This window comes from Anarrhichthys ocellatus, unplaced genomic scaffold, assembly GCF_004355925.1.
Source record: "Anarrhichthys ocellatus isolate YVR2014 unplaced genomic scaffold, GSC_Weel_1.0 scaffold12, whole genome shotgun sequence".
NCBI lineage: Eukaryota > Metazoa > Chordata > Actinopteri > Perciformes > Anarhichadidae > Anarrhichthys > Anarrhichthys ocellatus.
In genome coordinates this window covers 6,794,667-6,807,202 of record NW_022280042.1, presented here as the reverse complement: position 1 = coordinate 6,807,202, position 12,536 = coordinate 6,794,667, and the positions used below count along the sequence as shown (strand labels likewise).

The following is a 12,536-nucleotide window of genomic DNA, read 5'->3' as shown; positions in this document are numbered from 1 at the left end:
TGTCGCCACCTGTACTATCTCACACACACACACACACACACACAGTATAAAAAGGGGTTGAAGGAATAGTTTGGGGGAAATGAGCTCGTTTACTTTCTTGCCGCAAGTAAGTGCATAACCCAACATGTTGAATTATTCCTTTAATAAATAATTGACTAATTCTTTACAGAGGCCATTAATATGGCTCGTCTGAAGAGATGGTCCCTCCCGGCTCACACTTCCACACACTTGACTCTGAACTCTGAGGATTGAGAGCCACCTGTTCGATGAGCAACACGCTCAACAGCTGCACGGCTGCCTGACCTTCAGCCAACAGACGCGCACGCATTCACTCCGCTGTTGTTGTTAAGCAAACTGCTGACACACACGCGTTTCCATTTTCGCTTCTTCCCTCTTCGCTCCTACAATCATCTGAACAGTTACAAACTGCAGCTCCTCCCCCTCTGGGAGCGTCAACATCTGTTGTTCAACACGCACGACGCAAGATTCCTTCGACAACGGGGTCAAGGAAAAGGAGTTCCCTCGATGTGCGGCGATTTCCATAAGAATGACAAACGTGGAAGTGATTTGTCACGTATTTTTTACACATTTATTGAACAAATAACACAATCGGGTACATGTGAAAGTGGTACTGTGTGAGGGGAAGGCGACACAGAGATCGCTACTGGCTGCTCGCTGGTGGAGTGGAGTCAGGAGGAGAGGGAGGAGCCACTTCTTCAAGTCTCGGCACCTCAACCTGTGCAAAATAAAGCCACACGTGTTAATTATCATCCTTATAACGAGGACGTCCCCTCTCTAGACCCGGTGAGGGTTTGCTAGAGTGGAACCATTTCTACAGAGATGTCAGAGGGGTGTGGAGGCCTCCGTTTGTCGCGTGGGCGGCCGTGTTTGGAGCGCCAGCTGGAGGCAGACGGGGGACACGCTTCCCTGCCGCCTGCAGACGGCTCAGAAAACGCTCCGCCCACGCCTCGCTGCTTTTATAACCCTCATCAGCACATACAGAGGGTGCACAAAATAACACTTTAAATTCACATGTAGCGGATTACAACGCCGCAGCATTAAAAAGTGCGACGGTTTATTAATATGTCTGTTAAAATAGGGTTGTAGGGGTACTGCAAACGACTGGATGGTAAGGGGTTTCTGTTATTCTGTCCACGTGGATCTAACCATCCAGGGGAAACGCATTTAAATCAAGCAGAGGGGCTAACTTTGTTTCACCGGTTTACATAATCTGGTTAACGGTCTGATAACACGGCCTTGCTCAGTGTTACGCCTGAATACGATTACAGCCGGCTACATAAAGTGTAAATATTCGGTATATTTGCCGTACCAATGAAATACTGACTATACAGACACGAACATTTTTGGGAATGTGATGTTCCAAATGTGATGTTCCAAATGAAGTTCATCTTGTGAATTACTCCAAGAAGGGTGCAAGAATCCTATCGCAAGATCAGTCAAAATAACTGCAGTTCAAAATCGTTCAGCCCCGTCTTAAAAGTGTAAAATATCCAACTCTCACGTCTAACTTTTGTCGTTAAAAAAGCGCTGTTTAATTCCACAATGTGAAAATACAATGTAGGCCACAGAGCACAGCGTGTCATCAGTTGCCAAATCAAGTGTGTCTATTAATGAGCACATCGTTTTTTATTTTCATTACGCAATCAGTGATGCAGAGAGAATGCCAGAAAGGCTGCAGCAAAACACACTTCGCCGAGATGAGTCCATCCAAAATTAACTCGTAGCCTAGTTTGAATTTGAAGCTTCTCTTTAGTCTCACTCGGTGACGCTCAGACAGACGGTGTCACGATGTACCACGTCTACGATCAGAGCCTTGAACCTGCAGAGATTTATAAATACTTCTTCCTTTGATCTCCAGTTAGTGTCTGTGTCTTTCATGTCCTTCATGAGGAGAATGAGACCTGCTTTTTCCTGCCTCTCCTCGCTCTGTTTTTTGCCAAAATATAAATGCAGAAGCAGTAAAAATAACCCCGTTAACTCCTCACCTCTGGCTACTTTGTGAGATCTGACATGATGGCTGCAGCCAGTAATAACAATAATGTGGAGCGAGCAGTAACTTGGACGCGTTTCCATCATCTAGACCAGATCGCTGTCTCAAGAGTTGGCCGCAGCGCTTCAGCTTTGAAGTCTGTGTGTGAGGTAAAAACAGAAGAGATTTGTTCTTCTTACCAGTTTCTCTGCTCGCTGCCTCAGCTTCCTCCAGACTGTGTGGTGGGACTGCAGGGAGGAAGACAACGTGACTGGCAGGCACGTGGAGACATAAAACATACCTGCAAACTCAGAAGAGGTGAAGGTGGTGACACCCGAAACCCCGTGGGGCTCCCCGGGAGAATTCTATTTTAAATATGATCTTTAAAATGTAGCATTCTGGAGTACTCTGAGAAGAAAATAAAGTGATAAGACAATTACTTTAAGCAAAAAACTAATTTATTATTCAGTTATTAATCAGTATTTCAGCTCTATTATTATTATGAACCTTTATTTAGACAAAATCCATCGAGACGAGGTCTTATTTTCATAAGTTTTAGTCAAATAACAACACAGACAGCGAGAGTAGCGAGAACCATCGTCTGTACAAATAAAGTGATTCGTTTTCATTGAACCCTGTTACTGTATGGCTTCATATTAACTTCTACTGTTACTGTACAGCTGTTAGAATTGTGGCCTATCTTCTATTTGCAATTAATATGCATTCAATCCAGTTCCATTATTTAAATGAAAATGATAATCTACTCTGGCTAAAGTAGTTTATCAAGAGTATCAAGAGGGGCGTTATAACCGTAACCCAGCAAGTCTGAACTGTAACGGAACATAACGGAACTTAAACCTTAATGAAGACGGTGTAGACATCTTAACGCTGATTGGACAAGACTTGACACGTCACGTCAAAGATGTTTTATTGTGAAGATCACGACATCACCCTTTCTCCTCGTCTCACTCCAATCTGAGAAACGCTGGCCCCCCAAAATAACTCTACGGACCTACACGATTCACGTGGATGACATATTTTGATTCAAAAGCAACAAGTTTGCAGGTATGTGTACTGGTACGGTCAGACTAGAATGCAGCATCAAGGTTTCTACAAATTAGTCGAGTACAAAGATGAAATAATACACAAAATGTCTGCCTTTGCGTGCCATTTTGTCCCCATCTTTCACACACTTCCCCACCTGCAGCTGCAGAGGCAGGGAGAGGCCTTGTGCTCGGCGGTGGAGGCCCCGGGGCCCCTGCTCCAGGATGTGGAGGGCCGTCACCTCGTACTGGGAGCACAGGCCTGTCCTGGCCACCAGGGGGCCCGCACTCAGCAGCACATGGTCATCACATCTACAGAAAAATTAAAACGGTAAAGAACTGCGGGCGATGCATAAAGTACACGGCCTCCTTTAGACATGCACAATGCGACATGTAACCGACTGATTAAACCAAAATGTGGGCATGAAGACTCACCTGTGGAGCGTCACTGTGCCTTTGGGGTTTTGTGCCGCCTTCTGTTCCACCTCTTCCAGTTTACACCTGGAAGACAGAACGACAGAGGCATGAAGGGAGGAAAAGGTACAAAAACATTAGCAGTGGCACAAAGTACTGCTGCTCAGTAAGAAGCCAGTCTACCTGCTCTGTGAGAAGACCTCCAGCGCCACAGAGGGCGCCACCTCCAGAGGCTCCCAGACCAGGTCCTGGTGGATGAGGTGCTGGGCCTCTCTGGTCAGAGACCGGAAGGACTCCTGGAGAGAAAACCAGCCATGATGGTTTACAGACACATTGCACAAAGGATCAGGTGCAGTTATGGATACAAGAGTTCTGTAATCCAAGGCATGAAGCAACAAATAAAAGAATCATTCCTCCACACACACACACACACCTCGGAGGGAGTCCATTTGTCCAGCTCAGGGTCGAGCACCACGTCGCAGCAGAAAGCACCTGAAGTGACTGCATGGAAACAAATGACATGGACACAAATTAGCACCACACCACCTCTCAGTCTAATGTGTACGTTTCAATAACGAAGAAAATGACCGGTGAGGAACTACGTTTAATAAGCCCACACGAACAGGCAAAGTTACTGCACTGACTTTAAATTCTATCTAATAACAGTTACTGGCAGATGTGTTTTTGGCTCGTTCTACAGGTCACTGGTGTATAAAGAGAAGCTCCTGTACCTGCCACCTCTGGTGTGCTGAGCAGCTCCACAGTAAAGTTGTCTTTGAACGCGGTCTCCAGCACCTGGCCGAGCAAGGCAGCGCAGGAACGCCAATAGGCCTGAGGGGAAACAACGCTGGATGTCAAACTCATATTAGCAGTGGATCTCTACACACAAACAGGACTGAGAATTAGAACCGGCTCATTCCTAAAACATCCAGAACAATCTGAAATCATATTAAATACTTTTTGTTGTTGTTTAGTACCTGGTTGACCAGTGTGGGATCACTGTCTTTAAATGTGAGCAGAGTGAGGGAGCAGGACTGGGTGAGGGGCTGGTGGAGAGACCACGGCTCCCCGTCCACCAGGGCCAGAGCCGAGTTGGTCACGTGGTGCTCCGTCAGGTCTGAGAGGAAACACAGGAGTTCATCAGAGGGCGAAACAAATATATATCCATGGAGAAACATGTAGCAGTACGTCTAGTTTTCCACAGATTGTGGATTATGCTGTATACAAAAATGGCTGCGGTTTAATTCATAAACTTGTTTCCTGCCTCCCCACAGAGGTTCATCACGCATCCACACTCACGTCTGGCACAGCTCATCGGAGTGGACATCCCTTTGTTCATGACGAGCATCGTGCCATCCAGCCCCGGGCCCTGCACGGACACCTCTATCTTCTCCACGCGAGGGTACAGCGCTCTCTGCCTGGCCTGCTCTCTGGAGAAGACGGCAGAGCGCAGGCAGCGGATCTCGGCGGCCGGAACACACGCTGCGGCAGTTGCAAAGCCTGGTGGGGGTGATACGCCATCTTTTTCTAACTTCTGCTCTTATGTCATGAAACTACTTTATTATTGGTGTCAGCAATGTCATCAGGGTTATCTGGACTCAAAACTACAATTTTTGAACAAGAAGTCTGTGTTGCTAAGAAGGAACCAAACAAACTGTGTTGAGTTGCATTATGGGAAGTGTAGGCTTGAGTGTTTTTGGAGCATATTAGATAAAAGTCAGGATATGCATTTGGTTTAAATGTATAATTCATGTCAGCATAATGGCATTTGCACAATTAAAACAATACTGTCAATCATAAACTACGTCTTACACGACATTACGAGTAGAAATCATTAGCTTATTATACCCTCATATTTAGAATATTTAAAATGTATTTCAGAGTTGAACAATAATGTAACGCTAATTTGTACGTAATGCGAAAACAAGCAGCTTGCTAACTGAAATTAATTATATATTATATGAAGTTGCAAACTATAATTTCCACCTAGCTAGCCCACATGCTAATGCTACCAGTCGACATTACTCACGGCGCTGGAGAGCTTGACACGCGGTCCTGGTCACCATTGTGAAGAATATTTATATATCCACAATACAAATTGATAAATGTTTGTCACTTGCGCCTCTGTTTGAAGGACGCCATGCATGTTCCGTGTGCAGCGAACATTTCGGTCCGGGTAGGAACTGGAGTCAGTGACTGGAAAGGTCCGTGTGAGCTTTCCAGGACCACGTGCAGTTCCAGTTTACAGCAGCAGGTGTCGCTGTTGGTCGACATTTCAATCAGGCTTATGTAAAGGAAACCCTGCAATACTTTTTTTGTATTCTGTAGCTAGAGAGAGAAAAATAAAACCTCCATCAGCACCATTTTCATCAACAGACCCTAAGAACATAATACATCTCTGTATAATACTTATTTGATATTTCTTTAGGCACTTGTACAAAAGTTTTGATATTAATGGCGTCCCTCGACAATTCATTTCTGAATTACCTCAGTCTCTGTAGCCTAAGTATTGAAAGACTGTTGCTCTTACGCTGATTGGATGCAATCCAAAGTTATGATCTTGGCTCTGATGTCTCACATGTCCCCAACTTCATCCTCTAATGGACTCTAATGGCATTCAGAATTTGACAAATGCTCGTTGGATTTTTCAGGACCAGAATCAGCAGTAAGTGTTGGCACTAATGGCAGCAGCTGGAGCAGCGAGACGCCCGGCCAGGGAACGCAGCCGCAGGACCGAAACATCATAAATCATCTCGACGCAGGCCGAGGTGGAGCCAGATTACAGCTTAATAGCAAAGCTTGAAAGGCTAGCTTCACAATGAGCGCCAATCAAATGACCTCAGGAGGTTAAAGTAAAAAAAGGGAGAACTCTAAAGTTGTATTTGGCACTCGGGAGGAGCTGCTTTTACAATTTAAAGAAAGGTTTCTTTACCTTTACGATCGCACAAAATCATTCATCATTCAACAATAAATACGCAGGACACATTTGTGCATAAAGATTTATTTTTTTGTTGAAAATAAGTGTTTCTCACATTGAACCACTAACATATCAGATGTGACTTTAAGATAAAAGAACTATACACTGACACCATACAATGTAACAAGGCATTTTGTATGATCTGTAAGGTGTAAAGACAAGTGTCCGGTTCATTGTTTTCACCAGTTGATTGGTTGATACTGTCTCTTTGGGTGAAGTTGATTGTACTCAATGTCGGTGTGACGGTACAACTTCATGCACACATCATCCACAGCATGTCAACGTTTGGGATCTCCTGAATGAATTACCCCAAAGGTGCGGTTCCCTTTTTTTGTTTTTTGTTTTAAACATTCTCTCATCTAGTCATTCATTCGTATTTAGGCGGGCCTGCTGTGGAAATTGAACTTCCAGTACGACTCCATCACAGTGGTGTTGCTTGACATCCGTTCAGATACTTGGTGACCGGCCTTGCACTGTCCAAAACAAAAAATTCCCAAAAGTGCAAAAAAAAAGAGAAAAACACAAGCAGAAGAGTAGAGGACCGATGAAACCGCGGAGCAAACTGCCATCCCTGCTTGGAACTATGGCTGGCTTCCCGAAAAGCGTTTAGCACTATGATCCTCTTTGTCGATGGCTTTTGAGATGGTTTTGGCACCGTGCTGCGTTTTGGGAAACCCTGAACATTTGCTCCTGTTATCCCGGAGGACGGTGACGAAAGTGGGAGGTCAAGTGTTGTCCTTTTTTTCCTTTCAAGGGAAAAATCCACCCTGTGTCCGAAGAATGATGTACGTTGAACTTTATTTCCCCCCTAAACCCTCTTTGTCTACTTCTGCATCGGTTAGGGATTTCCTACATTTCCCAGAATGCACAGGCCTTAACTGCTTGAACAGTTTCAGAAAGAGTGGATTTTCCCTTTAAATCCCTCCATCTTCAATCTATCTAACATGAATTCATTTGCATTCTAATTGCCGACCGTCCTCCCATCCGTCACCCCCTCTCCAGCAGGCTGCTACTGCACGCTGCAGGCGGGGCAGCAGGCCTCTCTCCGGTCCGGCAGAGGGCAGAAGTCCATCTGCCTCACGATCTCGGCGAAGAGCTCGTCCACCATGGTCTTGCTCTTGGCCGACGTCTCCATGAAGGGGCAGCCCCAATCCTCGGCCAGCGCCTGGCCCTCGCTCGGGGACACTTCCCTCTCCTCCTCCAGGTCCACCTTATTACCCACCAGCACCACGGGCACCTGCTGGTACCTGGAAATTCAGAGAGAAAGTATTAATCAGAGGAGCGCTCGTCTGGAAGTTGCTGCCTGCTTCCCACCCCCCGCTGGGTGTGCGTTTTGTTACAGACGGAGACTACAGGAACTTCCTGCTGCCTAAGGGAAAATGCGAGAGGGAAAGAAACAGACTAAACTGTGTGTGTGTGTGTGTGTGTGTGTGTGTGTGTGTTGTTGGCCTACATACTGTATTTGTTAGATGCTGAAACAATAAGGGGTTTGAACAATGCACAATGGAGCAAGGGGAGAGGAATAAACACAGCCACATTCAGTTCCAGCTCCCCAGGAGGGCTCCATCACTCCCCGGGTGTCTTAATATCAGCGGGCGGTCCCGTTGGAAAACTGTCATCAGGAAGAAGAAAAAAAACAACTGCTGTGACGCTCTATTTATTCCTGGATACATTATATATGTGGCGGCGCGGCACGCAAGCTGTACGTTTAATGGCTTCCAGTTCTTGTTTGGAATCGTTAGCCCTCCACTTTGCGTCGTTCCCATCGTGCACTAAGCGCGTCTTAACGGATCAAAAGCTTTCTTCCCCCAGCGTGCGGCAGATGATCCCAGTCCTCCTCCATCCATCAATACAACATCAAAACCAGGATGGGGGGGAGTAATGGTAGAGGTTATTGAATAATTGAATAAAGCTAATGTGCTGCTCTCACATGGGGGATGGGGACGTTGAACATTGGCCTCGTAGCTCAGAAATAACTATTTTGTACTTAATATCTAGCTTCGGCTCCGGTGCGTCTGTTCATCTCAAACAGCGTGTCATCGTGTGTGCATGGAGAGTAAAATACCATGCCGAGAGTCTACAGACAGATAGAATTGGTGTCGAGGAGGTTTTGAGGTATTGGAAACAACAGTTGGTGTTGTTTCCAGCACAAAGACAGTGACTTTCTTCAGGTACTAGATACTTCACTTCAGCGAAGGCGCCCTTCATGTTTTCTCTGATTAAATAACTACGGCATGTCAATTACAGAGGGCATATATTCTCGCTGCAGGTAATGGCGCAGACCACCTAATAGCCTCGACCATCAGTCATTCCTAAGTGCATCCCGAGCCCGGCGCATTGATCCGCTGGTGCTATTGAGAAATGAGCTCTTATCTACAAATTGGTGGCCGGCTGCCACGCCGCTCAGCGGGGGAGAGAGAGAGAGAGAGAGAGAGAGAGAGAGAGGTGGAGGACACTTGAGCACCCTGCTGAAGGGTCCTCGAGCCAGACGGCGAGGCCCCCCGACTGGCTCGACATGACCCCTGACCTCTCAGAGGAAATCACAGGAGAGTAGACGCCTCCCTCCCAAAAAAAAGGTGCAAATGGGAAAATGATTACCGATAATGGCAGAGACTTCCTAATTGGTCGACAAGTAAGACAATTTTCAAATGTCAAAGACTTCCCGGCAGCTTGACATTTTCCCCTCACAGCCATCACACACACACACACACACACACACACACACAGCAGCTGACCTCAGCAGGACAAGGCATCTCGCACGGCCCGGTGTGTGTGTGTGTGTGTGTGTGTGGAGAGCCGGAGTCTAGAGGGTGTGAAGTGCGAACAAGGAGCGCACCACGCAGACAAATGCAATCTGACAGCCTCGCAGGAGAAACTCTATATATAACTACAAAGACACAGGGAGAGCCAGCTTCTCCAGGGTGGGGTGCGGGGGGGGGGGCCGGGTGGGACCGAGGTTGTTTGTTGCGGCATCAAAACCCACCGCTCCCTCCTCGCCAGATGAGGAGGAAACTCAAACCGCTCAACGCAGCACGAACAAAAGTTGCCCCGTGGAGATTTATAGGCTGATATCATGCATGATTGAAGATTGTGTCGCTCAGTGTTTGGGGTTAAAGAGTGGAGTTTAGCTAGCTAGAGTGCTCAATATGAGAACTATCGACACTATAGCTCCAAGCTAACGATGCTACAAGCTAACGATGGCGTTATGACTTATATTTTCACTTTGTTTTGTTTTTTTTTGTACATTTTTCAAACTGTCACCTTTCGGACGAGCTACTTTAATACTTTTCAGATTAGGTTTTATATAAAATGTGACGTATTATTATAGATCACGTTTGCCAGATGAGCGAATAGGAAACTGTTTAACTAACACATTCACCATCTCAAGTTAATGTCAATTTGGTGTTTTCCGCTGGTTCTGCTGCCCCCAAGTGGCCAAAAACCATTATGTTCATAATATAATAAAAACACTACATTTCTTGTGAATTACTGTTAGTTTTCTTCAATAAATGATACTTACATTGACTCCTCAATTAAATGATGCTATCTGTACAACATCACTTTTCTTTACCCTGTTTTACTGTTAACCAATAATCACAATAAAGAGCGTCCTCATGGTTATCGGTGCGGTCGCCATCATCTATGTTCTGCTAGAAGTGCTTTTACTCTCCATACTGTGTGAATATAAAGAAGGAAATTACAAACATTGCTAACTTGTTCCTGGTCCAGCACAAGACTTGGCAGCCGTGCATTGTTAAAATCTGTATTGATTTCTACAACACCGTCCGAAAAAAACACTTTTTCAGAACGATACTCAGAGGTGCTGCAGGGCGTTCACACAGGAACGTGCTGAGCTCCATTTGTGAGAAGCATCCTCATTAATGGATGTGGACTCTATACATGTGGCCTTTACAGTAAACAAAACAAAAAGTTACAGACGTTTGCCTCTGCGGGGTGTTTTTACACATAAAACCTCCCACACAGACAATCAGTCTTTCTAACTCACAAATGGACTTTTTCCACTTAGCCTGAGGGTACACCAGCCTTATTAAGGCTACCTGCTGTGCTAAATAGCTCCAGTGACTTCACTTACCCGTTTTCACAAGACCCTCAGCACATGCAAACACACAACAACAACAACACAAAAACACAGTCAGGCATCTCCAACGTGAAACCCTCGAAGCCCCTGCAGCCGCCCTCTCTGCTCTCTGCATCTGCTGTTCATTAGCAGCTGGAGCAGCTTCACCGTGTGACAGCCGGGTCACACGCATTGTATCTGTGTTTGTAGGGACCGGACAAGAGGAACCACAGAACTGCCCCAAAGGGTGTCACGGATTGAAAACGAGGCCTCCGCGGGTGATGTCGGAGAGGAAAGCAAAGGGAACGCGGACATTGCTGAGATAAACAGACAAAGAGAGGGCCTGCACAGCAGATGGAGAGGGTCTTTAGAGTCTTTTTTTATTTTTTATGGTGAGGCTTCATTTCCATCTTTAATGACGCAGCTCAGCTCCTCCAGATATTTCCTTTACAGCAGATGCAAAGGCAGTAAAGGCAGTATGGGAGTCCTGATTACTTTTATTAGTCTCGCTTTTCTGTGCAGTTAAAACGAAGACAACAATTCAAGGTACGAAATAAAGAGGTATAAGTAAGTAACTTTAATGTTATTAATGTTCCAGATTCTTAAAGCCACCTAGAGAGCTCCGGTTGCTTTCCTCAGGCGTCACAAGATAATTAGCAAGCTGGGAAATAAGAAAACTAATATCTGCTGCACGAATCCTGCCTATTTTTGCTTTTAATTGTGATATTTACCTCCTTGGAAAGGAACACCTATCGATATATATTCACTTGTGACGTGTCGACGCGTCGCTTTGAAGACTTAGTGTGTATTAGGTCGGATTGGAACGATGCACAGATGTGTCAACAGATGTGCGAGAGCTGCCAGAAGGCTACAAGTCAGTCCTGAGTGTGACATAACACCAACAATGAGCACTTCACCGGTGGCTTTCCTTAACTCACATTTTCAACCAAGCCGGCCTCTTTAACAACGCTCTCCATCTTGATGGCAAACACTAAAAGCCCTGAGGTCAGGAAGTAGCTTTGTACCGACACCAAAGTGCCCCCTGGGACATGTAGTTTTTTGGTCCCACTCAGCGGCGCGCGATGCTCACCTCCTGCTATTAGACACGGCATCAGTGCAGCGTGAAAGCGCCGCTCGAGTGCTTTGAACGTGCCCTTCTCCTCCGACGCTGCAATAAGGCTTCACATGCCAGCGGGGAGATGATTAGATTGTGAGGATGTTGTTTCCACAGATCGCAGCGGACGCAGGGTTTTATTCAGTTAGCCCGCGGAGGGCGAAGCGTGTCAGAGAATATGCATCAATTATACACATATGTGATGAAAAGCACATCATTTAATCATGGCAGAGCGTCCAATAGAGATTTCCTTAAACAGCCTTTGTGCCGGATGAAAAAAAAGCAACCACTTGGGGGTTGCTGCAGTGCAGAGCTAACATGCTACATTTTGTATTTCTTTTAGGTAGCAAATGCTAACCATGTTGAAGGAGCAGTTTGAACATTTTGGTAAACTCACGCGTTCACTTTCTTGCCGAAAATTTGATGGGAATGACACCACTCATGACTGTACGGTAAACACTGTGTGTAGCTGGAGCTAGCAGCTGGTTAGCTTAGCTTAGCATTAAAATGGGAGCGGGAAAACGCCTCGTCAAACGGTAAATTGTTGTTTTTGTAAAGATGAAACACGTTAAATGAGTGAGCTTTACAGCTGCAGGTAGCATAATCTGTTCACCCCTGTTTAAAGTCTTTACGCTAAGCTAAGCTAACTGGCCCCTGCATGGCTCCAATTAAATGCAGTGCATGACGTGAGGGAGTTATCGATCTTCTCATTTAACTCTTGGCACGAGAGCGATTCAGTGTATTTCCCAAAATGTCGAACTATTACTCTAAGTGGATTTCCTGCTTCTCACTGCACCGCCTCATATGTACGAGTCAGCACAATGAAGGTGATATGTGGACCGCGGGAGGCCTCACGACACCTGCAACACACAGCAGAAACATACAGGATCCCACATCTTTCCCATGATTCCCCCCCCCCC

General features: G+C 45.9%; 2 protein-coding genes across 2 annotated transcripts in view; both read right to left on the bottom strand.

Annotated features, from left to right (window-relative positions):
- Window positions 1-42: 42 nt before the first annotated feature.
- Window positions 43-5,615, bottom strand: mrpl39 (mitochondrial ribosomal protein L39). Its single transcript, XM_031852053.1, has 10 exons — window positions 5,477-5,615; window positions 4,747-4,947; window positions 4,425-4,564; window positions 4,179-4,278; window positions 3,881-3,948; window positions 3,631-3,743; window positions 3,469-3,534; window positions 3,192-3,345; window positions 2,191-2,238; window positions 43-736 (listed from the first exon to the last, which is right to left on the bottom strand). The coding sequence occupies exons 1-10, from the start codon at window positions 5,511-5,513 to the stop codon at window positions 662-664; spliced, it is 1,002 nt and encodes a 333-aa protein (XP_031707913.1). The 5' UTR covers window positions 5,514-5,615; the 3' UTR covers window positions 43-661.
- Window positions 5,616-6,409: 794 nt separating this feature from the next.
- LOC116386077 (ras-related protein Rap-2a-like) overlaps window positions 6,410-12,536 on the bottom strand; it is a 10,435-nt gene continuing 4,308 nt past the window's right edge. The window contains exon 2 of the mRNA XM_031852054.1: window positions 6,410-7,671. Within this exon, the coding sequence (XP_031707914.1) occupies window positions 7,434-7,671 (238 nt within the window). The 3' untranslated portion in view covers window positions 6,410-7,433. The remainder of the gene's footprint in view (window positions 7,672-12,536) is intronic.

Excerpts from the sequence above, each read along its gene's own strand:
- mrpl39 (XM_031852053.1), bottom strand. The coding sequence starts at position 5,513 with ATGGTGACCAGGACCGCGTGTCAAGCTCTCCAGCGCC. Across the intron at positions 2,239-3,191 it reads CCCTGCCTCTGCAGCTGCAG|TCCCACCACACAGTCTGGAG; the intron begins GTGGGGAAGTGT and ends TCCTCCCTGCAG. Across the intron at positions 737-2,190 it reads GGCAGCGAGCAGAGAAACTG|GTTGAGGTGCCGAGACTTGA; the intron begins GTAAGAAGAACA and ends TATTTTGCACAG.